General features: G+C 45.5%; 1 protein-coding gene and 1 long non-coding RNA gene across 3 annotated transcripts in view; one reads left to right on the top strand and one right to left on the bottom strand.

Moving 5' to 3' along the window:
* The window catches only part of SCIN (scinderin), a 100,930-nt gene that overhangs the window by 34,506 nt on the left and 41,378 nt on the right, over window positions 1-25,046 (top strand). Inside the window, exon 4 of the mRNA XM_054020308.1 lies at window positions 3,552-3,701. Coding sequence (XP_053876283.1) covers window positions 3,552-3,701 — 150 coding nt within the window. The remainder of the gene's footprint in view (window positions 1-3,551; window positions 3,702-25,046) is intronic.
* LOC128832727 (uncharacterized) lies at window positions 3,725-21,578 on the bottom strand. Of its 2 annotated transcripts, XR_008444037.1 has the most exons (6): window positions 21,237-21,578; window positions 19,565-19,628; window positions 11,484-11,600; window positions 8,794-8,929; window positions 7,145-7,433; window positions 3,725-3,999 (listed from the first exon to the last, which is right to left on the bottom strand). It is a non-coding gene; the product is annotated as an uncharacterized LOC128832727 (long non-coding RNA). The 2 variants fall into 2 exon arrangements; XR_008444036.1 differs by lacking the exons at window positions 3,725-3,999; window positions 7,145-7,433 and having other exon boundaries at window positions 7,978-8,929.

Below are 25,046 nucleotides of genomic sequence, written 5' to 3'. Positions count from 1 at the left end.
GTCAGTTAATTATTTAATGACAGTAGACATTGATTTCAAAAAGTTAAAGCTTTGTAACTGCTAAAACACAAATTGTAAACAACATTTGTCAAAGTATAAGAAGTAAATATCCTTAAATCAAACTTTAATAAGATCCCAACCAGCATTTTTGTTTCTTTGCCTCCTATCAATCATTTTTTTCATCTGTTTCTTTGTGTACAGTGAAATTGACGTTTACTGAAATTTACCAATAAAAATATAATCCTTCCGAGCCTACCTATACTCAGGCTACGTCTACGCTACCCGCCTGAATCGGTGGGTAGAAATCGATCTCTCGGGGATCGAATTATTGTGTCTCACCGGGACGCGACAGTCGATCCCCGAATTGACGCTTGTACTCCACCCAGCAGAGATAGGAGTAAGCGCCGTTGTCGGGGGAGCCGCGGAGGTCGATTTGCCGCCGTCCTCACAGAGGGGTAAGTCGGCTCCGATACGTTGAATTCAGCTACGCTATTCGCATAGCTGAATTTGCGTATCTTAAATCGACCCCCCCATAGTGAAGACGTAGCCTCAGTGTAGCACAGTTCTAAACAATAACTTTATCTGACTTCTCTTGATACACAGTTAGAATACTTCATAACAAAATCTTGTTTTAAAGATGGGTCAAGAAGGCACTATTTGAATCAGATTAGATCTAGCCAAATTTGAAGCCAAGATTTTGGCCCCAGACTGTAGATAGCTCACAAAGTACACCTCCAAACCAGAATGGGGAAAACAGGCCCATCTGCTTTTGACTCAGACCTACGATCAAAATTATAAAGGCAGGTTCAAAGATATGGAGATTCAAAAATGAGCCCCTTGAAATTTGAAGAGATCCAGATTTGTGCTTCTGGTTGTAGATTACCTCTACTCTTAATGAAAGCCTACAACAGCTGTTGATGGCAGATTCCAAACATAGGTAACCACTTGGTGGGTAAGGGAGTGAGATCACATATATTTTAGTTTCCTTTAATCAGTTAAAGACAGACATTTGAAATAAGCTTTGAGTAGCTTATCTGCTGCCTGTTGTACACATAGCAAGTTAGCATTTACAAGAAGGTACTTGCATTGACTTGCATGAAGAAGAAATATTTCATAACCCACTTGTCTGAAACTGATACTTCTGTGACTACAACTCTTCCATGGGAGTTATAGAGGCAATGTGCAAGGAAGAGTTTAAAATTGTGATTAAAAAAATTGGGCCACATTATTTTTATTATATTGACCTAAACTTTACAAACCAGTTATTTACACATGAAAGTACCGACAAACAGTGCCTCTCTTACTATTTGTACCATATCCAGAGACACCAGCCTGCTCAGTCAATTGTTTAACCTCCTTTTTGAAAGATGAAAATATTAATTATTTAGTGATGATCCTTGTTCTTAAAAATGTGATGTGTATATTGTGTAGCTTTTGCCATTGCTACTGTATTGAAGTCCCTGTAGAATTATTGAAGATTTTTTTTTCTTCAAATTAACACTGTCCAAAAAGAAATGGAGAAAAAACAAACAAACTAGAAATACTAACTGACTGATTCCCTTTTGACTAGCTCCTTCCAGTTCAACCTCCAGAATTTATTCACCCTCTTCTATTCTGCCTATGTTTTCAGCAAGTACTTCAAAGACCTAAATCTGTTTTCTTTATCTCGACACATAGTCTGCATCTAGGATAGAGAATCTGACTTGTGAAACGTTTCAGATGCTCTAAACAAACGTTAATCATTGTGAGGCTGTCAATTGAAGGATCCCCATAGTGATAACTAGATCCTGGAAGGGCCTGCCTAGGGCCTGACCTAGACTCAATGAGAGTCTTTGCATTGACTTCACGTGGTTTTGGATCAGAACGCTGGTGAGGAAACTCCCCAATTCAGAAAAGCTTTATTGAAGGCGAATATGCATTTGCTCTTGGAAGTGCCTTTGAGTGACCCCAACTTTAGTGATGGGTCAAAGCAGGAGTGGGCTTACACGAGAATAACAATCTAAAAAGAAGGGTCCCCAAAACGGGAATTAACAGACCAAATTGAAGGACTTTCATCCATTTTTGAGAACCAGACTCAAAATTCTGAAATGTTTGGGTGAGGTTTCTTTGGCTCTGGTTTCTGGCTGAAATCAGAACTGGAACTGTCAAAGTCCCTGTGATAAATGAAAGGGGGAGTTGTGGGGGCTCCCTTTTATGGACACCCAACCAGCCAGTGGCTATAATATCCCTCTTAGTAGCTGTTCTCTAATTGCTCTACCTGTAAAGGGTTAAAAAGTCTCACTGCTATGCATAGGTAAAAGGAAGTGAGTGGGCACCTGGCCAAAAGAGCCAATGGGAAGGCTAGAACTTTTTAAAATTGAAAAGACTCCCCTTTTGTCTGTCTGTTGTTCTCCCGGGGAGAGGCGGACAGAGCAGCAGCTATGCTGTAAGAAGCTTGGGCCAGGTATGAAAAAATCATCAGTATCATACCTAGAAATTACTCATTTAAAACCCCAGATATTTAAGTCGATCAGGAAATGTCTAGGAAGACACGATTAGATTTATTCCTTTTATTCGTTATGGCTTGTGGATTCCTCTGTGCTGACCCCCAGGTGCTTTTGTTTTGCTTGTAACCTTTAAGCTGAACCTCAAGAAAGCTATTCATGGTGCTTAATTCTTGTAGCTGCTCTTTTAAAATCTAGCAATAGCCTCAGTTCCCAGATGTATTTTCTTTCTTTTTTTTAATTAATAAAATTTACCTTTTTAAAGAACAGAATTGGATTTTTGTGTCTTAAGAGGTTTGTGCACATGTTGTTTAATTAGCTGGTGACAACAGCTGATTTCCTTCTTTTTTTTCTTTTTCTTTCTCTTTCTCAGCTCTTCCTCAAAGGGGGGGGGGGGTGAAAGGGCTTGAGGGACCCCATAGAAAGGAATTCCCAAGTGTACCCTCCTAGGCTCTCAAAGGGGTCCTGCACTTGGGTAGTGGCAGAATCTACCAATCCAAGATCAGAGAAAAGCTGTAACCTTGGGAATTTAATACAAGCCTGGAGTGGCCAGTATTAATTTTTAGAAACCTTGCGGCCTCCCCACCCCCACTTCCGCACTCAAAGTGCCAGAGTGGGGATTCAGCCTTGACAGTCCCGTAAGAGGGGCTGAACTCTGAGTGTTCCTCATTGGAAGAAGTAGTACTAGAAATTTCATTTCTGAGGTTGGGGAAGAAATTTCTCATGAAGAAACTCAAGAGATTCAGCTTGTTTAGATAAGCTTCAGATAAACAGCAAGATTTTTGCACGTCTGAACCAAACCCCAGCCCTAGCGCATAGAAACGATGGTGAGTGAGGCTAAATGAATACTTCAGTTATAGCACTAGTCTATATGACATGGAAACAGTCTTTGATCCAGATCCTCAGCTGGTATAATTTGGGATAACTCCATTAAATTCAATGGTGTTGTGCTGACTTACACAACCTGACAGTCTGGCCCTTTGTGTTTTAGTAACAGCTCTAAAGTATTTCATAATTCTGCCCTATGTTGATTCTGATGGCTGAAGTATCTGTTCTCATTTATTCTAGGAAATTTACCAGTGGTGTGGCTCAACATGCAATAAATTTGAGCGTCTGAAGGCTACTCAAGTTGCTGTTGGCATTCGGGACAATGAGAGAAATGGAAGATCTCAGCTAATTGTTGTAGAAGAAGGAAGTGAGCCAAGACAACTTACAAAGGTATTGTAAATGTATTGCTGGTTCAGATACACAGTTATCCAGACTTCTGGGCATGTCCTGCCGCCATACTACTTCACCTCAGGATATGTCATCAGATCTCATAATCTAAGCAGGACTGGATCCAGTCTTTACATAGAGGAGATCCTCACCAGATACCCCGCAACTTCATTGCTCTGTCGTAAGAGTGCTGTGTACACAACAGCTGCTAGGTGCTCTTCCCCTTCAGTCAGGTAGTGCCCCAGCATAGTGCTATGAGGTGATTTACTCCCTTTAAGTGCTGTCTTTCATGGTCCCCTTTCTGGAAAAGTAAAAATGTTAGCCCTTGTGTCTTGAACAAATCCCAGTTGAGTAATTACATTATACAGGCATAAATTCATCCAGCAGTTTCCCTAGCAAAGTTATTCCTTTCCTCTCCTAAATAAACAATACTCATATAGGGCTTGGTCCTATGCTCTTTGAAGTCTTAGATAAATGTCTATCAGGGATGGTCTAGACAGTATTTGGTCCTGCCATGCGGGCAGGGGACTGGACTCTATGACCTCTCGAGGTCCCTACCAGTCCTAGAATCTATGAATCTATGAATAAGTCAAAGGCAAAGCTCCCTCAATGGTGCAGGATCAGAGCTATATAGAGTTGTGGGGAGGTTTATGGAGGGGAGAGATGAGTAGTGGGTGTGCCTTGTAAAGCTTGGGAAAGAACTGGTAAAGGGAGCGTAACAAACAAATTGAAGGACTTTGGAGGGAGGACAAAAGTCCTTGTGCATTGCTTTGGAACATCACAGCTACTTGAAACACCTTTGTACTATGGAGCTAGCCCATGGGACTTGAGTAAATCCCGTTTTATTATATATGGCAAAGTTATTTTTCATACACAGAGATGTTTAAAATAATAACACAGACTTTGAATACAGTTATATGTAAAAAGATTATCAGCTGAGTCAGGTCATGTCTACACTCTGGGAACTGTACTGGCATAGCTACAGCGGTGTAGCTATTCTAGCATGACCCATAGTGTAGACACAGCCTATACCAATGGAAAAGGTTGTTCTGTTGGTGTAATAACATCACCTCCCTGAATGACACTAGCTTGGTTGATGGAAGCATTCTTCTGCGTCTACACTGGGAGTTATGTCGGCGTAGCTAAATTACTTTGGGGTTTGGATTTTACATACCACTGAGCAATGTCCCTATGTTGACCTGAACTTTAAGTATAGGCCAGGCCTCAGGGCTTGTCTACACTTGAAACACTACAGCAGCACAACCTCTGCCAATGGGAGGGTTCTCTAACTGGTGTAGGTAATCCACCTCCCCAAGAGGTGGTAGCTTGATCGATGGAAGAATTTGATCTAGCACTCTCTACACTGGGGGTTAGTTGCTCGGAGGTTTGATGTAGCCTCAGTCTCATTTAACCACCAAAAGTGCCTGCCATTATAGGCTGCCTCCATGCTCCAGCAGAGTCCTGGGGGGTTGGGGCTGCAGCCACAGGGTGTGTCTGTGGGGTCAGGGCTCGGGTGGAGGGGGCACTTGGGGCTTCTGCCCTGCAGGAGCACCAGGGCTCAGGGCTTTAGACCGGGGGAGCACTGGGGCTCGGAGCTTCAACCCCATGGCTCCATTCCCAGCTTCAGCTTGGGTGTGGGGGGGATGAACACACCATCGATTGGGGCTTGAGCCCCGGGACTCCGCTCCCAGTTTCAGCCCCGCGGGGGTGCCGGGGCTCGGGGCTTTAGCTACGAGGGGAGCGACGGTTTCAGCCCCAGCATTCCCCCCGTAGTTAGAGTCCCGGCACACCCCTCCCCCAACCCCCAGCAGAAACCCCGAGCACAGTTGCAGGGCTGAAGCCCCAATCCTTGGCGCCCCTCATGGGGCTGAAGCTGGAACAGAGCCACAGGGCTAAAGCCCCAATCCCCAGCACTCCCTCCAGGTCTAAAGCCATGAGCCCGGGTGCTCCCAGGGGGAGAAGCTCTGAGCCCCCTGCCAGGAACCCAGGTGGCTCCTAGGGTCAGAAACCCCTCCCTCACGAGTCCTGACATACGCTCCCCCCCCACCCTACAGCTGCAGCCCCAACTCCGCCATGGCAGAAGTCTGTAATGTCTTGTTCAGAGTTATGGACCATTTCAGAGGTACGGACAGCCTCCATTCCCGAGGTGTCTGTAACTCTGAGGTTCTACTGCACTTGGCCCTCTCTAACTAGGTGCAGATCAGATGATGAGAGGTGCAAGTGTCCTGATGTGCACTTTCAGTTCATTTTCAAATTGCAAAATTGCATGTGAATATTTTGGACATGCAATGCACCTTCAGAAAGGGAGGCCACACCTCAGCTACTTTGAAAACATGACCCTAAAATAATTTACTTTGACATCAAAAGTCAGATATCGCTTAGGATTTGGACACCAATGGCTACTTAGGGAAGGTCTACACTTAAAATTAATGAAGATGCTCTACGCCGAGGGGAGAGAGCTCTCCGTCAATATAGTTAATCCACCTTGGTGATAGCTATGTTAGTGGGAGAAGCTCTCCTGCCAACATAGTGCTAGTCTACACCAGTATTTAGGTTGGTATAACTACGTAACGTCACTATCCACACTCCTGAATGATGATGTTAAACTGGAGTGATTCTGTAGTATAGACCTGGCCTTAAATCCTTAAGGTTTTCACTTTCTAAAGTATGTAGTTCAGCTGAAACTACCTACACAGCCTACCTCTAGCACTTCCACTCAGAGGCAAACACACAGCATTAAACACAGTTAAGCTAACACAGCACTAATGAATCATGTAAAGGAGTCTGTATGACTAATTTGCCTCAGGGGCGAAAGGCACAGAACCTGTCCTGCTCTATTGTGTAAACAATTATTACTTACAATCAGCATGACGAAACAGTGGTGCAGCAGAAACTGTCTTCAAGCACACTCCATTAGTATTGCTTCATGCAGTAACAAGGGGGAGAACACACTCCAAACCAGAAATTAAATGTGCCTATTCCATTTTGCTGAAGAATTATTTTATGTTCAACTTTTTGCTCCTTTCCCATTTGGAAAAAAAAAATGACTGAAAAAAATTGGTTTAGAAACATTAATAAATACCAAATGTGTTAGGAGGTTAGTATGTGAACTGTAACCAGATCACAATGTTGGTCAACATTTTTCAGCTATTGAAGATTCAGAAAACGGGGGGAGGAAAGGAGGGTGGCATTTCAGAAGGAAAAATTACAAATCTCCCCCTCCCCCATTTTTAAAAATCTACTCTAGATCTGGTTGAAATTGAGTAAATTTGTTTGTTTTTTTTTAAAGGGTTCCCATCCTCTAAGCAATCCCTCCCTGCACCCCCCCACCCCCCCCACACACATTGTCAACTAGCTCAGGTCTCAATACATAGTATATATTATAAAGGAAAAGTTACACCCATTCATCATTAAGGCGTCGAGGGCCCTGATGAAGTGTCACCTACCTGTTCCACTGTGATGCTCAGGAATGCATAATTCTGTGATATCCCAGCTACTAGGCTGTACAGTATTTGCTTCTTTTTTTGTTTTGTCTGCACTGCTGCCTGATTGAGGACTTCTGGTTTCACAGGGTGCCTGGCTGACCGGTAAGTCCGTAACTCTGGTGTTCGTATCTTTGAGGAAGTCCATGGGCTTATGTGGGTGTACAGGCTGGGACCTGGATCTCATCACAAAGCCCTCATTCAGCTGTGTGGTTCTATTAACTTGTGTAAAGTTCCTGGAACCTATAGTGACCTAGACAGGTGATTAAAAGGACAGGGAAAATGCCAAGGTTGTACTTTGATTTCCCTGTCCTGGAAAGTATTAGTGAATAATGATTTTCGTTACTTGCCCAGCAACGATGGAGGGAAAGTTTCTGCTTTTCCTTTCTTACTAAGGTAAATATTAATGTGGAAAACTATTGGTGAGTTAAGTGAACAGTGTTTAGTGCTCTCATTGCTCACCACTGTGGCAAGTCTTCTCCTGTGATCAGCAGAACCAGGGAAGTTCTGTGGGCAGTGCTTCAGGCAGCAGGGATGGGGTGTTGTCTCTATAAAGAAATGATGGGGCTGCGTCTGCAGTGCCTCCATAGCACTCCCAGTCATTGCAAGCTTTAGTGCTACCATATAGCCACTAGGCCAGGGGTTCTCACCACAATTTTTTTGGTGGCCTCAGAATGTGGCCACCAAATCTTGCTAGTGGTCACTATGACAATTTCCCCTAAAATAATTAATTTAGGAAAAACAAATAAATATGCACATATACATGTCCAAATCATAGTTATTTATGTAGGGTTTTTATTTGCACACTCAATAGTAATAATAATGTACAGTTGTCTCTATTTTTTACTGGACCTAAACAGAATAGAAACACAAATAAGGTGTTTTGCATGTTCTGGTCTTTTTTGTTGTTGTTGGGTTTTTTGCTTTTTTGGTTGTGGTTTTTTTTTTTTTTCACTCGCTAGCTAGTAAGTCGGCTCCTGTGAAAAGTGATATTTATATATTTGTTAGTATCACTTTTCAGAGCAGCAGACTTGTTATCTAGCTCTGAGGCAGTGATGAGTGATATTTACAAACATACACATACCACTTTTCAGAGCAGACTTACTCAGCCCTGGCAAGCCGGGTGACAAATTAAGCCCTGGATGGGGAGGTGGGTAAGGAGACAGCGGGGGCCAAGGGTGATGAGGGGGGTGGTGAATCCAGAGACCAGGGAAACTGTGCCCGCCACTGCACAGCCAAAACCCGGAGCCGAAAGCCCCATGGTTGGAGCCTGTGGCTGGAGCCTGCCACCCCAGGCCTGAAGCCGGAAGCCTGAGCCCCACTGCCCCCAGGAAGGTGGGGAAATCACACCGGCTGTCTGCTCCTCTGGCGCTTGTGGCTCCAAAGGGGGTCAGGGCTCAACACATGCTTATAGCCCAAGGGGAGGAACCACTGCTTTGCCCCCACCCCCAATCACTGCCCAGGAGGCTGTGACGGCAAGAAAAGCCCCTTGTGGCTGCATGCAGCCACACTGCCTGCATTTGAGAAATGCTGCACTAGGCCATCTTTCCTCTTTCCTTCTTTAAGCGCCTGTCCCCTGATGTTGTTGTTTTGTTTGATCCTTTGTGTCTTACCCTTGCTGCCCATGATGCTTCTGCTCATAACACTCCCCTAATGCCGTTGGGTAGATCAGAAACATCATTGTATTTGTTCACTTTGGTGCCAGAGAAGTGTCATAGGCTGGGGCGGAGGAAGGTGCCACCCATTTCCCTAAAAGAAAAATTATAAAATGAGTGGGTGGGAAAAAGTGAGATTCTCATGATCCTGTACCAGAATGGAACACCTGAAGGTTTTTTTCTCCCTTGGATGAGGGCACATGACTCTTCCTGTTGCTTGTGAACACTCGCAAATAGATCCTATTCTGGTAGGCAGTTTTTCTCGCTGATAAGATGCCAGGCGGCTGCTATATAAGTACATGTTTGCAATGCAAATATAGATGAATTTACAACAGAATTGCTGCCTGGGTTGTAGGAATTAGTAGTTTGCCTCTTGGGGAAAGCCATGCCCTGCGTTTGGCTTAATGCACAAGTATAGTTTTTTGTAGTTTGCCGAAATCTCTGCAGTCTAAGCTTCAGTTGTCTGCCAGGGAAACTTCTCCCCAACCCGAAAAGCTTTCCAGGGGCTTTCAGTGAGATTTGCACTCCTAAATCCCTTAGGAGCCTTTGAAAATCGTAGTGATCGAGTTTACTAGCACTAAGGTTTGTGGGGAGGCAAATTTTACTATTCATGCTGGCAGAGCTTGCACTTCTACTTGAAGAACAAGAACAGTACCATGTGACTCAGCTGACCAATCACAATTAAGCATGAATATTCTAAATTTGTGCTGTGCTGATCAATCTACAGAGTAAAAAAAATATTGAACATTGAATTAGAAAAAGTTGGCTAAGGCTTGATGTACACTTAACATTTATATCAACATAACTGTGTCACTCAGGAGTGTGAAAAATCCACACTCTGAGTGCTGTAGCAATGCTACATAACTTCCAGTGTAGACAATGTACAATGCTTCCATCAACCTAGCTACTGTCGCTTGGGCAGGTGGTGTTCCTACACTGACAGAAAAACCCCTTCTGTCATTGTAGGTAGCGTCTACACTATGGGGTTGTGTTGGCATAGCTACGGTGCCATACCTATGCTGCTATAGACCCTCTAGGGTAGACATGGCCTGAATTAACTACATTGATCACTTTTCAGAGTGGTAGCCATGTTAGTCTGTATCATCAAAAACAATGAGGAGTACTTGTGGCACCTTAGAGACTAACAAATTTATTTGGGCATAAGCTTTTGTGGGCTAAAACCCACGTTGTCAGAGGCATGGAGTGGAAAATACAGTCGACAGGTATATACACACAGTACATGAAAAGATGGGAGTTGCCTTACTAAGTGGGCGGTCAGTGCTAACAAGACAATTCAAATAAAGTGGAAGTGGGCTATTTTCAACAGTAGAATACCAAGGGAGGAAAAATCCCTTTTGTAGTGGTAATGAGGGCAATGTAACCAGGGTGACCCTTTTCAAACAGTTGACAAGAAGGTGTGAGTAACAGTAGCGGGAAATTAGTGTGGAGAAATTAGTTTCTGTAGTGACCCATCCACTCCCAGTCTTTATTCAGGCCTAATTTGATGGTGTCCAGTTTGCAAATTAATTCCAGTTCTGCAGTTTCTCATTGGAGTAAACAGACTAAGGTGTCACAAGTACCCCTTGTTGTTTTTACATTGATCACTGTGAGTTATTCACTTAGTTCTGTGATTGGATCTGATTATCAGCTGCTGCTGGGGTGATCAGAGAACAGGAAGAGACACCCTATTCTTTCTTCTGTAGCAGCCCTATCTGCAGTAGATGATTTAATCTGTTGGCTGTATTACACCTATCACACAGTGGATTCTCTTCCCAGCACTAGCGCTGGGACTGGAGGAGCAGCAGAGAGAAACTCTAATATTGTCCGTTTCGTTCTGCTTCTGCTTTCTCTACTTTCACTAAGGGAAACGTTACGAACTAGACTCTCTGAGGTTGCAAATTGGAGAAGCTCCATTGAAGTCAACGGAGCTACTGTAGTGACAATTTTACACAGCAAATATAGTGGCCTTATGTGACCAGAAGCAGGGGTGCAATACTCTCTTGAGATTCTGCTGGAGGGACTCTAAAAACATGAGGGAAGGATCTGGCAAAATGTTGGATTCCCATGATCTCACACAGAAGTTAACAACCAGTGTTGCCACCTCTTATGGTAACTTTTATCACAAGTATCCTGAGGTTTGACACTTTTTCCTAAAAGTGTCAAACAAAAGAAGTAATTTTCTAGCCCCCATGGTTGTGGGGAAAACAAAGCCTATGAGCTCAAAACCCAAAAGGCAAATAAAAGAACCCAAAATCGACTAGTTTAATAATCTCATCATTTGGGGGAGGTGTGTTTGACTCATTATTTTTTAACTTTGGGTTGGCATTAATGTGAATCTAATGTAGACAACCAGACTTCCATCGATATGGGTTATTTCCTCCTCTTCAGTCTTTGGAAGGAGAGTCTTATCTTTCAAATGAACAGCTTTATTTTGCCAGTTGGCAAGTCAGAGTAACTTCCCTGTAGATTCCACCCAGCTGTAAATGTCAGGAAAATGGATTACCCGGTCAGTTAATTTGCTGAAAAGCAGTTACACATCCTTCTTGAGTGGCAGTGTTAAAAAAGAAACAGTCACATGTCAAAAATTAATATGTATAAACATATATAGTAAACACTATAAGCTGATACTGATCCCATCTGTTGCTCACCAGTGTAATGGTACTGTAGTCACCGTTCAGTGACAATCCAGAACTCAATAAGGAGAGCAGTTACAACAAATGTTCTTTTATGGTCTCTTGCACCTTCAATATCTTTTCCTGTCCCATCTGAAAAATAACAGGAATGAAACGTTAGCCATTGCCCAGCAGTGTTTCTTTCTTAACGTGTTCACATCAGGTTTTTTTTTAAGGCAAACCCTGTTTAAATAATCTCACACGGTTTCTTTTGAGCTGTGATGTTTTTGGATCTGTGGGAAATAGCTGGTGAGTATGTTCTTTTGATTCATGTTATGCATTTCACAGAATTATAGAAATGTAGGGCTGGAAGAGGGACCTTGAGGGTATGTCTACACTGCAATTAAAAACCTGCAGCTGCCCTTGCAGCTGACAGGCTTGTGTGGCTCGGGCTAAGCTGTTTAATTGCGATGTACACATTCGATCTCAGGCTGGAGCCTGGGCTCTAGGAACCTGCAAAGTGGGAGAGTCCCAGAGCTCGGGCTGCAGCCCGAGCATGAATGGCTACACTGCAGTTAAACAGCTCCTTAGCCTGAGCCCCAGACGCCAGAGTCAGCTGGTATGGGCCAGCTGCAGGTGTCTAACTGTAGTGTTGTAGACTTAACCTGAGAGGTCATCTATTACAGACCCCTGTGCTGAGGCAGGGCCAAGTATACCTAGACCATCAGATTATGGTTTTTAGTGTCATCCATCTTTTATACTTTTAAAGAGTACAGTGTTTCAGTTAAAGCATTAAACATTCATAGTTATATTGTCTGAAACTGTTCCTGTATTAAGAATTTCTTGATAGGAAATTAAGGTCTTGTCTACATGGGGGAAATTTTCTGGCATTGCTATGACTATTCTGGTATGTGGACACACTATTCTACAATAAAAGTGATTTTATTCTGGAAAAGAATCTCTGCTCCCCTACAGCTATGCTGGGAAATTTCCCTGTGAAGACAAGGCCTAAGGTTTCTTGTAAAATAGATTAAGGGTCCATCTGCTCTACAAGTGCTGTAGCTGCCCTGCTGTAGTGTAGATGCTTACTACAGTGATGGAAGGGGTTTATCCATCGCTGTAGTAAATCCACCCTTCTGAGAGGCGGTAGCTAGGTCCACAGAATCCATCGACCTAGCAGTGTCTACACAGGGGCTTAGGCCAGCTTAACTATGTCTCTCATAGGAGTGAATTTTTCACAGCCCTGAGCAATGCAGCTAGGGCAACCTAAGGGCATGGCTACACTCGAAACTCCAAGGTGCTGTTGCGGGAGTGCTCCCATGGGAGCACTTTGAAGTGCGAGTGTGGTTGCGCACCAGTGCAGGTACTCTACCTCCACGAGGAGATTAGCTAGGGAACTGTTTACACTGGCGCTTTACAGCGCGGTAACTTGCTGCGCTCAAGGAGGGAGGAGTGTTTTTTCACACCCCTGAGCGAGAAAGTTGCAGCGCTGTAGAGCGCCAGTGTAGCCATAACCTAAGTTTTACATGTAGATCATGCCTAAATAACTCTGTTCACTCTTCTTTGAGCCTGCTAAGCAAGTTCCTTTTAGAGTGAGACACTGATTAGCAAGGTACTTGAGCACTTGCATATGAATAGCTGAATAGCATTCCTCATGTTCCTAAATACTGTGCTGAATCCCAGAGCCTGAGTGGCAAGTTCAGTATTTACAGGGATCTTTAGCTGAACTCCATAGAATCTTACAAATACCTCCTCCTTAAGGATCAAACTTTCCTCCTGTGCAGTCACGTTAAGGCTAGTCAGATGGTTGAAGGAGGCTTTTCTAAGTGAAAGGGTTAAATTGGACTAGGACTTAGGAGTTCAATTTGTAGCACTGCTGCTGTCTTGCTGTGCGACTTTGTGCAATTACTTAGCCACTTGGACTGGAAAACTCTTCCACCTTTTGGCGACGTAGGGTATGTCTTCACTAGCAATGTTAAAGAGCTGCCGCTGCAATGCTTTAACGTGGCTGTGTAGTTGCGGCACCAGCGTTGGGAGAGATCTCCCAGTGCTGTTAAAAAAAACAAAACACCTCCACAAGGGGAGTAGTTACCAGCGCTGGGAGCGCGTCTACACTGCCACTTTACAGCGCTGAAACTTGCAGCGCTCAGGGGGGTGTTTTTTCACCCCACCCCCCCCAAGCAAAAAAGTTGCAGCGCTTTAAAGTGGCAGTGTAGACAAGGCCTTAGATTTAGGTTTTCAGGGCAGAGACAGCCTCTTGAACATTGTGCTTATATGACACTTCACACCACAGACCATTGATCTTAGTTAGGGCCTCTAGAATGATGCTACTATACTACCATAAATTAGTTCCATCCATTTCTGACACATATTGCAAAGCATTGGACCTGCTTGGTAGCTACTGTCAGACACTTAAGATATGGCATTTTCTGAAAATCAAGGGTTGAATATCACATATAATTTCTCAAGGAATAAGATTGGGGATATCTGGCAAAGTAAATAAGTTATTAAAAATTGCATAATAAATTAGCTGTTTCTATTCAGGGGCATTTTGATCTTTTGTATATTAAAACTGTCTGACTGATGAGCATGTGGGTAATTGACTGGCTGAAGTATAGTAGTTTCTGCCTCCAATGAAGTTATTGTATTGCTCAGTTTATGGCAGCTGAAAGAATATGCTGTCACTTTATCTCTTCACAGCATTCTGGCTGCACTGTAAACTGCAAATATAAATAAATTAGTCACCTAGTTGACCTGCTTTTCATGCAGTGTCTACTCAGTGGAGTGGCTGAAATTATTAACAGTAGTGTAGGTGGTGTGCATAAATATGCTTACGGGGTTCAGACATGTCTCAGCAGAGCTCTGTGCGGGAGGATGCAAACCACCCACATCTCAATGCAAGACATTGTTATTTCTGCATAAGACTCAAAAGGCAAATATAAATTTGGGCTCTTTTTTATTGTTTTAAAATCTCATGATTTGTAGGCTAATCTCTCAATGTTTGGAGGCCCTACTCAGGATTCATAAGTGGTTGGTGTTGGTGTTACTGGTTTTATTAGAACGTTAGTAACCTCCCAGCAAACTCTGACACTTATACTCCGTTTTCTCCTATGTGTGAACACAATTCTTGTGAAAGGCTGGGTGCAACTTATTTAAGAACTAGCTTGTTTTGCTGCTTTCAGAGTTTGGTAATAAAAGGAACGAGCAACATTTTTGTTGATCCCTTGCCCATAAAGGTTAGTGATGGTTTTTTCCCTTTCTCTGAGACACCTTAATAAGGAAGCATATCTTGAAAAGCCCAGACCTTCTAAAATAAGCTTTGTTAATTACGTGCCATTGTGCATCATAAACCCCAGGAAAGTTTGACTGACTGACCTGTGAATAAATATTAGAAATGAAGGTATGGAAATGGTTGGATCATTCTCCACAGCAGACATAGCTGAACCTTTTTAACTGGAGAGACTCGAGTGTAGTGATGCAGTTCAAGGCACTTGCCAAGTAAAAGCCACACTAAATGTTGTTCAAGAAAGTGCTTTGGATCAAATGTCATGCAAATATGGTAATGATGTGTTACCTAGGTTCTAGGCCAGGGGTAGGCAACCTGTGGCACGCGAGCTGATTATCAGTGGCACTCTCACTGCCGGGGTCCTGGCCACCGGTCTGGGGGGCTCTGCATTTTTTAATTTAATTTTAAATGAAGCTTCTTAAACATTTTAAAAACCTTACTTATTTTACATACAACAATAGTTTAGTTATGTATTATAGACTTATAGAAAGAGACCTTCTAAAACTGTCAAAATGTATTACTGGCACGTGAAATCTTAATACATTTTCAGTGTGACTGGCATGAAGAGGTATGGCCTATCTCAAGGGTATGCGTCTGTGCAGGTTTCTGTATTCAAACAGCTGCATGGGATGTGCAGTTTCCTCTGAATAGGGTGACCACCTGTCTCTTGTTAAGGGACTGTCCCTTAGTGCATTGATTTTGTCCCTTCCTTTGGGGGACCACCAGTCCCTTATTTTAAGATGTATTGAAATGTATTAAAACTAGTACGTACCATTTTAAACTTATATTGAAGCTTATGGTAATTACATTGTATACCTGATGACAGTAGAAATGTACACTTGAGAGAAAAATACATGGTGTGTTAAAGGAAATGGTTTTTCCCTAAAATTAAAGCAGTGCCCCTTATTTTTAATGTAGTTTTCTCTTATATCCATCCAACAAAGATAGTCACCCTACCTCTGAAGCTTCCAGCATGGTCACACTATGTGTTGATCACCAGGAAGGGCTCTAAGAGCAGGGTCTATGGGCACGAAGGCCCAGATTCACAAAGGTACTGAGGCACCTCACCACCAGATTTAGGTGCCTAAGTCCCAGTTTTAGACACCACTTTGACTCACAAAACTGCTCCACTGCTGCCTAATCCTGTAGGTAAGGGGTAGGCAAACTTTTTGGCATGAGGGCCACATCTGGGTATGGAAATTGTATGGCAGATCATGAATGCTCATGAAATTAACAATTCAGAAATATTCAAATAAACTGTATTTAATAAAGGTACCTTTTAGTGGAAATAAACATAAAACCTTACTTACTATTATAAATATACCATCATACCAACATATTACAATAATTAAACAAAACTTACCCCCTTTCCACACCCTCTTTGATTAATGTGGGGGAGGAGGACTCTATGGGATGCAGCATGGGGGGGGCTCTATAAGGAATGTTACCAAGGTGGAAGGTGGAGGACTCATGGGCGGGGCGGGGGCGCTCTACTGGGGCGGTATCGGGGACTCCTAGGGGCCCTGCCGGCCGTGACACCAAGGCGGCCGTATCAGGCACTGCCATGGGCGGAGGCATCCTAGCTGGGACGGGTGCGGTCCCTGGGCGGTTTCGATAGTCTTGAGGGTGTGGCTGTAGGAGACCAGGAGGGTCCGGGCCGCGGTGATTGGCTGATGAGGAATGAGGCGAGTCTCTCTGAGGAGCAATGCCTCAGGGATTGGTCCATGAAGGAGCTCGCAGTTCCTAATTGGACTCTATTAGGAGCAGTTTCCTGCGATGCTGCTGACCTTGATCAGTGGCTAGTTTGGGCAGAGGCTGGTGCAAGGAGGCTGGCACTTCGGGGATTGGGCACGCTGGCACATAGGGGCATGGTTCTGATCCCAGAAACAAGGTGATGAAGTCTGGGTAAGTGGTGCCGGTCGCGCAGTGTGGTTCTGCATGTGGGAAGATGGTGCTCATCGAAGAACTGAGAGTCGGGGAGTGGGGAGCGCTGGGTGGGCGGAGTGGGGCAAGCCCCCAGCCCCGCTCACCGGCAGGAGCTCGAGAGCCGGATTAAAAGGTCTGATGCGGCCCGCAGGCGATAGTTTGTCCACCCCAGGTCTACAGAATCATAGTCTCTCTTGCTCTCTGGCCAATGACTCTTTAAGTATTTATACAAAGTGGAATAGCTTCAACAGGAGTGAGTGAGGGAGCCACCCTCCTTCCTCACCCATCTGAGATGTGCCACAGCTCAGAGGTTAGCATACCTCTTCTGAGAGGTGGGAGACCCCTGTTCAACTCCTATCTCATGCTTATGCAGATGTGGGAATTGTAATTGGGTCTCACACATTCCAGATGAGTGCTCTAATCACTGGGCCACAAGGTGAGCTCCTCCTCTGGTTTTGTGTGGAATGAGGAGGCACCTAACACATTTGCACAGCAAGTGACCGAAGTGCCTGAGCCCCCTGATTCCAGGAGAGAGATTCCTGGTTGTAGATTGCAAACAGAGATAGGTGCCTTCCTGAACCTGGGACTTAGGTGCCTATCTTTGTGAGGGGGCAGGGAACACTCATCTTGTCGGCATTCCTATTGGATTGCTTAGACTACTCACTTCTCAGTGTGCTGTCTTTTGTGGATAACATTCTTGGGTGCCTATCTTGTCCCATTCATTGTATAAGGAGCCTGGGCACCTAACTCAGGCTTTGTGGATTGCAGTGTTATTCCTGGCACCTAAAAGTTAGGTGTTGCAGTTCTCAGCATCACAACACCCAAGGTTCCTTTTGTGGATCTGGGCCTCTCTCTCTAACTCATGTATCCTGAGCTCATAGGTTTATCAAGAGTTTGCTTCTTCCATATAGGGAAAAATGACATGGTCGCTGCCATCACAGCACTGAGAAAGCAATAATTTCTAATACCTCCCTTAAAATACCTTTATTTCCACTAGGAATATAAAAAAGGGGATTACCTGGTCTAGAAATGGAGTATAAACAGTTATCTTGAGAGACTCCATTCCTTTTCCTAAACAACATACAGCATCAGAGACCCCTCAAAACTTTCACCCGGTGCCAGAGACTGTGAATAACTTATAGCCCCGCATGATAAACCAGATAGCAAGGAATTCATCTATATACAGATACTTTAGAGAAATCATTTGACTAAATTAAATGATGACATGGGAATAAGTAACGGTGAAAACAAGTTGCTTCCCTGCAGAAACAGCCCCATATCAAAGAGACAACGAGAACAAACATTTGCAAAGGAGAATTGAGATCTCATTAAGCAACCAAGAGGTAGGAGAGATGGAAACAATTAAAATCAAACCAGTTCCTTTTGAGACCACTCACATGCAGCCAAATATAAACAAATAGGAATGAAGAAAAATTAAACTTTCATGAGAATGTAAAGACTTCAGAGAATAAGTCACCTTATTATGCATGAAAACCACTGTCAGCTGATTATGCAATAAAGGGAATGAAATGATTCTTAAAGCTTATGAGTTACTATTACAGTGATCACCTTTGATAATATACTGTGCAGTTAGACCACACACACCTAATATAAAAGGTGAACTGATAGACATTTCACCTTCCAAGATTCCAATTTAGGATGTCAAGTTTCTGCCTGCATGCCTCTCATTGGTTTCAGGCATTAGTGATTGTAAACTAAGGTCTTGTCTGTTAGTGATGGAGAAACTAATTCTAAACCATTTTTTTTTTTATTTGAAATGTACACCATAAACTGCAACTCCCAGTAAGAAATCTATTTGGAAAAGAATTTTCAGTTTCATGATTTTAAAATACATATCAGCTCTCTATAATCATTTGACTGCTCCAGCTATTGTATATCCAGCTGAATGCACCTGGTGTGCTGCACAGTGCATCAGGCACACCCAAACTTACATTCTACTAATTTAAACAAACAAAAATGTACAAAGGTAGCACAACAGGTGTTGTGGAAGACCAATGATAAAACTGTTAATCTATCAAAGTAGTGAGCAGTGAACTGCTGGCTGTCATGAGACTGCCATTATAGATTTTAAAGGTGCAAATCTCTATTTTGCAGAGAATTACATTTTAACATACTGTTTTATTTTAATAGAAATTGTGGCAGGAAATAGATCAGGATAACCCTAAAGAACAATCCAATAAATATTTACAGGTCAGTTCATAAAATTGTGGCCAAAACATTTGCAGGCTATTACAGACCTTTTCCATGCTATAGGCCAAATTCGGCTCTTAGTAACACTGGTATAAATCTGGAATAACTTCATTTATTTCAGTGGAGTTACTCTGAATTTACATCACTATTACTGAGAGCAGAATTTGGGCCTACATATTTTTAAAGCTGTAAATAAGAATTTGTAACGTTGGGAGTCAATAGAGTCAGGGAAACAATACTGCAAATGTTTTATAATGATTTATAAAAATTTTATTGGTTTGAATCTTGTTTTATTAAAAAAAGGTATATTTTATAAGATATGGAATATGTGACAGAGAGCCAAAATTGGTATTGTCATAGAATCATAGAATATCAGGGTTGGAAGGGACCTCAGGAGTTCATCTAGTCCAACCCCCTGCTCAAAGCAGGACCAATTCCCAACTAAATCATCCCAGCCAGGGTTTTGTCATATTTGTGTGTGTGTGTGTGTGTGTGTGTGTGTGTGTGACACACACACAGATATGACAATACTAACTTTGGCTCGATGTCACATATACTCTGTGTCTCTATGTCGTGTATATATGCCATATTTTTTATTTTTATTATATATATGTTTGAAAAATAAATAGTGACAATACAATAGTCTGACTCAAGACTTGTTTCTTGAGAAGTATGTAACTAAACACCTACTTACCTTGAATAAATCAAACCATACATTTTTTTTTTTTTATTGGTCAATGTTGGTAACCTCGATTTCACTGTAAACACACAAACCAACAGAAAAATATAATTGAAATTTACAAAGTAAGAAAAATGTTGCTCAAGAACACATTGGAGTTTGACTGAAAAAAAATTATTTTTACATATTTTGACATGTGAGGTTAACAAGTTGTATTTTAATATTATAAAGACTTAACTATTTGAATCTCGATATCTGCTGTCATTAAATAATTGTCTAGCTCCCCACCACCCATAATTTCCCACAATTATGAAAATTTGAATAGATAAAAACAGGAAAAATGCTTAAAGCCCAAGTTTTCCACAACTGTGAAAATTTAAATCAATAAAAATTGAAAAATGCTTAAAGATAAATATTAGTATTATACATCTACATTTCCGCCAAGGTAATTAGTAGTGAACACAAAAGTTGTTTCCAGCATCTGTGCTTCTTAAGAAAAAATACCAAACAGGGCCATCTTTCATTTCTGTTGGGTGGTAACATGTAGAGGAGGGGTGGGCAAACTACAGCCTGTGGGCCAGATCTGGCCCGCGGGATTGCCACCCCCATGACACTGGGGGGCTAATTGGGGGGGAAGCAGCTGGCACCACGTCACAGCGCCCCCTGGGGGAGGGGGAGCACAGGGCTCCGTGCACTGCCCTCGCCTGCAGGCACTGCCCCCCGCAGCTCCTATTGGCCAGGAATGGAGAACTGTGGCCAATGGGAGCTTCGGGGGAGGTACCTGCAGGTGAGGGCAGCACGCGGAGTGAGGGCAGCCTTTCCCCCTTTCCCCCCACCCCCGGACTGCAGGGACATGGTGCTGGCCACTTTCGGAAGCAGCGCAGGGCCAGGGCAGGCAGGGAGCCTGCCTTAGCCCCGCTGCGCGCTTCGCCACCCCAGAGCCACTCAAGGTAAGCGGTGCCAGGTCGTAGCCTGCACCTCAACCCCTTGCCCTGAGCCCCCTGCTGCACCCCTCAAGCACCTCCACCCCCTGCCGTACCCTGTACCCCAGCCCCCTTCCCTGAGGCCCCTGCCACACCCTGCACCCATCCTGCCCTCAACTCCCGCCACACCCCGCACTGTTCCTGCACCCACCCCCCTGCCCTGAGTCCCTTCCCACATTCTGCACCTCAATCCCTTGCCCTGAGCCCCCTCATACACCCCACACCCTCCTGTACCCCAACCACTTATCCTGAGCCCCTGCCACACCCCCTCCCGCACCCTAACCCCCTGCCCCAGCCCTACATTCATGGCCCTGCATGCAATTTCCCCACCCAGATGTGGCCCTCGGGCCAAAAGATTTGCCCACTCCAATGTAGAGCATCATAGGAAGGGAGCCCCAGCATGATGTCACATAGATGCTGTATTCATTAGTCATTGGTACAATTTTGTAAATGTCTTACATGCAGATATTTGTTTCAGTGATCTAAAGATCCAAATGTAATGGAACTTGACCTTATCTTGGAAAATAAAATAATCCGGAGGAAGGTTATGGTGAATTAGATGAATGTGCCTTATTTGTAATAGTAACTTTTTAACAACAAAAATTCAATGAAAATTAAACCATTAAAAATACATTCAAACGATATTGTAGACTGAATTTTAGCTTACAAGAACCAGGAAATTCAGAATGTGAAAAATCAATTACCTGAGATTTCTAGATCAATGTAGGAATGTAATGTAACACCGAGGTATCAAGTTTTCCTAAGCACCGATGGGATGAGAGATACCAGGAGGCCAATTTCTTGTTTAACGCAAATAGGTACAGCCCCTTTGGTTTCAGTGGAAAGTTGTCTGTTTACACATGCTGAGAACTTGGCCCAGAGTTTCAACCACTGAATTTCCCTGTTTTCATAGGCAGCGAGTTCCATATCCACGTGGTGCTCGGGCACCAGCAATATTCAGAGCCAGGGGCCCAGCTCCAGCAATACTTGGGGCCAGGTGCCCCCAGGCTCCACCTGCAGCCCCCCCATGCCTTCCCCGAGTGTCCCCTGACCCCGTTCGCCTTTCACGGCCCCCAGAGCAGTGTCCCTGTCTCTGCCGTGTGCAGCTCCATGTTGCCTCCTGGCAGCAACTGCTGCGGCAAGGTCCTAGTGCCCCCCATCTCCACTGCCATGGCAGATTGACTCTGACCCTGCTCTTCCCCCTCAGACCCTTCCCTTTTCCAATGGGACCCTCCAGCAGCACAGGGGGCCCCCCCGCCCGCAGTCACTGCTCCTGCCCCATGCTGGGCAAGGAAGCAGCCCCATCCCTCACCCCCAGTGCGGCTACAGTCAGGGGCAACAGCAGGGGAGGAGGCGCACGCAGCACCCCCCGGCACCCACCATGGGGAGGCGAGGGAGATTCCTGGACCTCAGAGGGGCCCTAGGAACACCTGCAGTGACAGTGGTGGGGTGAGTGTGCTGCTGGGAGGGGGGCGGGAAAGGGGGGCTCCCCAGAGCTTGCTGCTGCCGGCAGGGAAAGGGCTGGGGGGAGTCCTTCTCTCTGTCCCCTGTCCCGGAGCAGCCTGCCTGCACCCCAAACTCATCCCCAGCCCTGCCCCACCCCAGAGCCCACACCCCCAGTCAGAGCTTTCACCCCCCCCACCACACCCTCAGCCCTCTACCCTAGCCCTGAGCCTCTCCAACACCCCAAACACCTTATCCCCAGTCCCAGCCAGATCCCTCACCCCTACTCTCGCCCTGAGCCCCTCCCACACTCCAAACCCCTCATCTGCAGCCACACCCCACAGCCCTCACCCCTGCACTCCATCCCTCTGCACCCCTCCCATCCCCAAACTCCCTCCCAGAGCCTTGGGCAGGTGGGGGGTGGAGTTTGGGCGAGGGCGGGTTCTGGGCACCACCAAAATTTCTACAGACATGCCACCCCTGCCTGTTTTCGATGGGTTTAAAGGCAGATCTCTAATGCTACCTGAACACAGCTTTGGGTGCCTGAATAATTGATAAATATGGAAGAAGAAAAGGTTGTGGTATTATATCCTTGGCTGCCCCAATCAACTCCCTGAAAAACAAGGACCTTAAGGTGCATACTAACAGAGACCTCAGACCAAAGTAACATTCATAATGGGAAAATACTTACTTTAAAAATAATTGATAGGGTGCTTATTTAGAGTGCATTGATTTCATCCCAACAGTGATCGTTCAGCAAGTCTGTCCAGTATGAATCAGACACTGGATTGTAGCCGTGGGCTTGTATTTTGGGCCATGTAGAGCTACACACCTTGGCAGAACTTCTGGGAGGGACTGTGCTTCAGAAGAGAACCATATGTGGGGTGAGGAAGGATTTTTCCTTCAGGTCAGATTGGCGGTGTCCTTGGGGGAGGGGGTGGCCTTCCTCTGCAGTGCAGAGTATGCTGGGATCATCTGCATATATCTCGCTTAATGAAGTCCCTGCTATTGCTGGGACCTTGGGTACTGGTGTACCTCAGTCCCTCCTGTTCTCTGCCTGTGGCACTCAATAGTTTAGTCTCCTGAGATGTGTAATCCTGTAATACTTTGATCTGATTCCAATTGTTGCTTGTAGGGGTTAGTGTGTGGGTACTGGGAGGTGGTGGCGTGCGATGCACAGGATGTCAGACTAGCTGGCCTTAAAAACTCTTTGTCTATGTCTTACCGGTGCTGTGCTGCAAACATTTTAACTAGGGATCCCTCAAACAGTGTCCACCTCAGTTGAGGTAGAATACTCTAGCCTTCCCCTGCCAAATCCCTCAATCCCACCAGCTCCTTCACCCAACCTATTCATTCAGCCATCCCCACTCTCTCTCAATTTATCATGCTTCCCCTTGCCCAGGGAGGTTCCTCCTGGGAACTCTTGCTCACAGCAGCAGTGGTGGCAGTGAAGTGTCCAGAAGCTTTGCTGGCAGTATGATTGTTATTTTTATTATGATAGCAATTAGGGGGCCCAGTCATGGACCAGGACACCATTGTGCTGGGTGCTGTACAGAAAGGGAAAAGAGGGTCCCTGCTCCAAAGAGCTCACAGTCTATGGAATCCCCAGCAGGTCATCCAGTGAGTTGGAGGGTGGGTGGGTGAGGAGCAGGTCTTTCTTGGGGTGGGCTGGGTGGTTAGTTGGGAATTGGAACCCCAGCTCCCTGAGATGTGATTATAACCTTCTGCTGTGGAGTATTTGGTTATAATTCATTTTCCATAGTATTTGGCTATCGAAATAGCTTGCAGAAGGGTAATGCACACTTTGGTTTATCATTTTCTCTCTCTGCTCTTCAGGTAAATCTTGCTACTGTAGCAGTCGTTTGCCTCAAATACAGTAAATGCAATTAATTTAAAGTGTACAGTGTGCAAAGCCTAGGAATTTAGTAACACAAGCCTAGGAACTTGGTAACACAACACAAGGTTTTCAAACGGTGGAGCCTAAAATTCGGTGCCTACATAAGTAACTTGGTTTTCAGAGGTGTGAGATGCCCATATCTCCTTTTGAAGTAATGGGGAACTGAGGTTAGTCAGCAACTTTGAAAATCAGGCCACTCTGATTTAGATGGCTAACGTTAGGGTCCTACATCTGAACATGTTGGCCGCAAATTAGGGTTACCATATTTTGTCCCTCCTAATGGAGGACACTCCCGGGGGCCCCGCCCACGCCCCCAGCCCCGCCCACGCCCCCGCCCCAACTCCGCCCCCTCCCAAAGTCTCCGCCCCCTCCCCTGCTTCCCGCGAACATTTAATTCGCGGGAAGCCTGAAGCAGGTAAGGGGGTGTGTGGGGGGAGGAGGCGCGGCCCAGCCCAGCTCAGCCCAGGCTGGCTCCCGCCTGGGTCGGCTCGGGCCCTGGGGTGCCGGCCCCGGCCGACCACCCCCGGCGTCCCGGCGCACCCCCCGGCTCCCCGACCCGCGGGCCCGGCCCGGCTCCCAGCCCCGCGGGCCCGGCCCCCCGATCCCGGCCCGACTCCCCGACCCGCGGGCCCGGCCCGGCTCCCAGCCCCACGGGCCCGGCCCGGCCCCCAGCCCCCCGACCCCGGCCCGGCTCCCCGACCCGCGGGCCCGGCCCGGCTCCCCGACCCGCGGGCCCGGCCCGGCCCCCCGATCCCGGCCCGGCTCCCCGCCCCGCGGGCCCAGCCCCCCGACCCCAGCCCGGCTCCCCGCCCCGCGGGCCCGGCCCCCCGACCCCGGCCCGGCTCCCCGACCCGCGGGCCCGGCCCGGCCCGGCACCATGCCTCCGGCCCCGCACAAAGAGGCCCCGGCCGAGCCTCCCGATTTTCCCGGACATGCCCGGCTTTTGGGGATTTCCCCCCGGACGGGGATTTGAGCCCCCAAAAGCCGGACATGTCCGGGAAAATCCGGACGTATGGTAACCCTACTGCAAATGCCAGTGAGTCCGGCCTTTTTCCAAACATGAATTGATAGTCTCTCCACACTCTTGGGAAGTAGACATAATCATAATCTTTTTATTTTTCCAGTAATAAAACTGGGAGATTTTGAATGGCCTTCTAGGAGCTTTTTCTTTTTT

The sequence above is a fragment of the Malaclemys terrapin genome, chromosome 2, assembly GCF_027887155.1.
Source record: "Malaclemys terrapin pileata isolate rMalTer1 chromosome 2, rMalTer1.hap1, whole genome shotgun sequence".
Classification (NCBI taxonomy): Eukaryota; Metazoa; Chordata; order Testudines; family Emydidae; genus Malaclemys; species Malaclemys terrapin.
The sequence above is the reverse complement of the archived record's forward strand: the minus strand, read 5'-3'. Positions and strand labels throughout refer to the sequence as shown.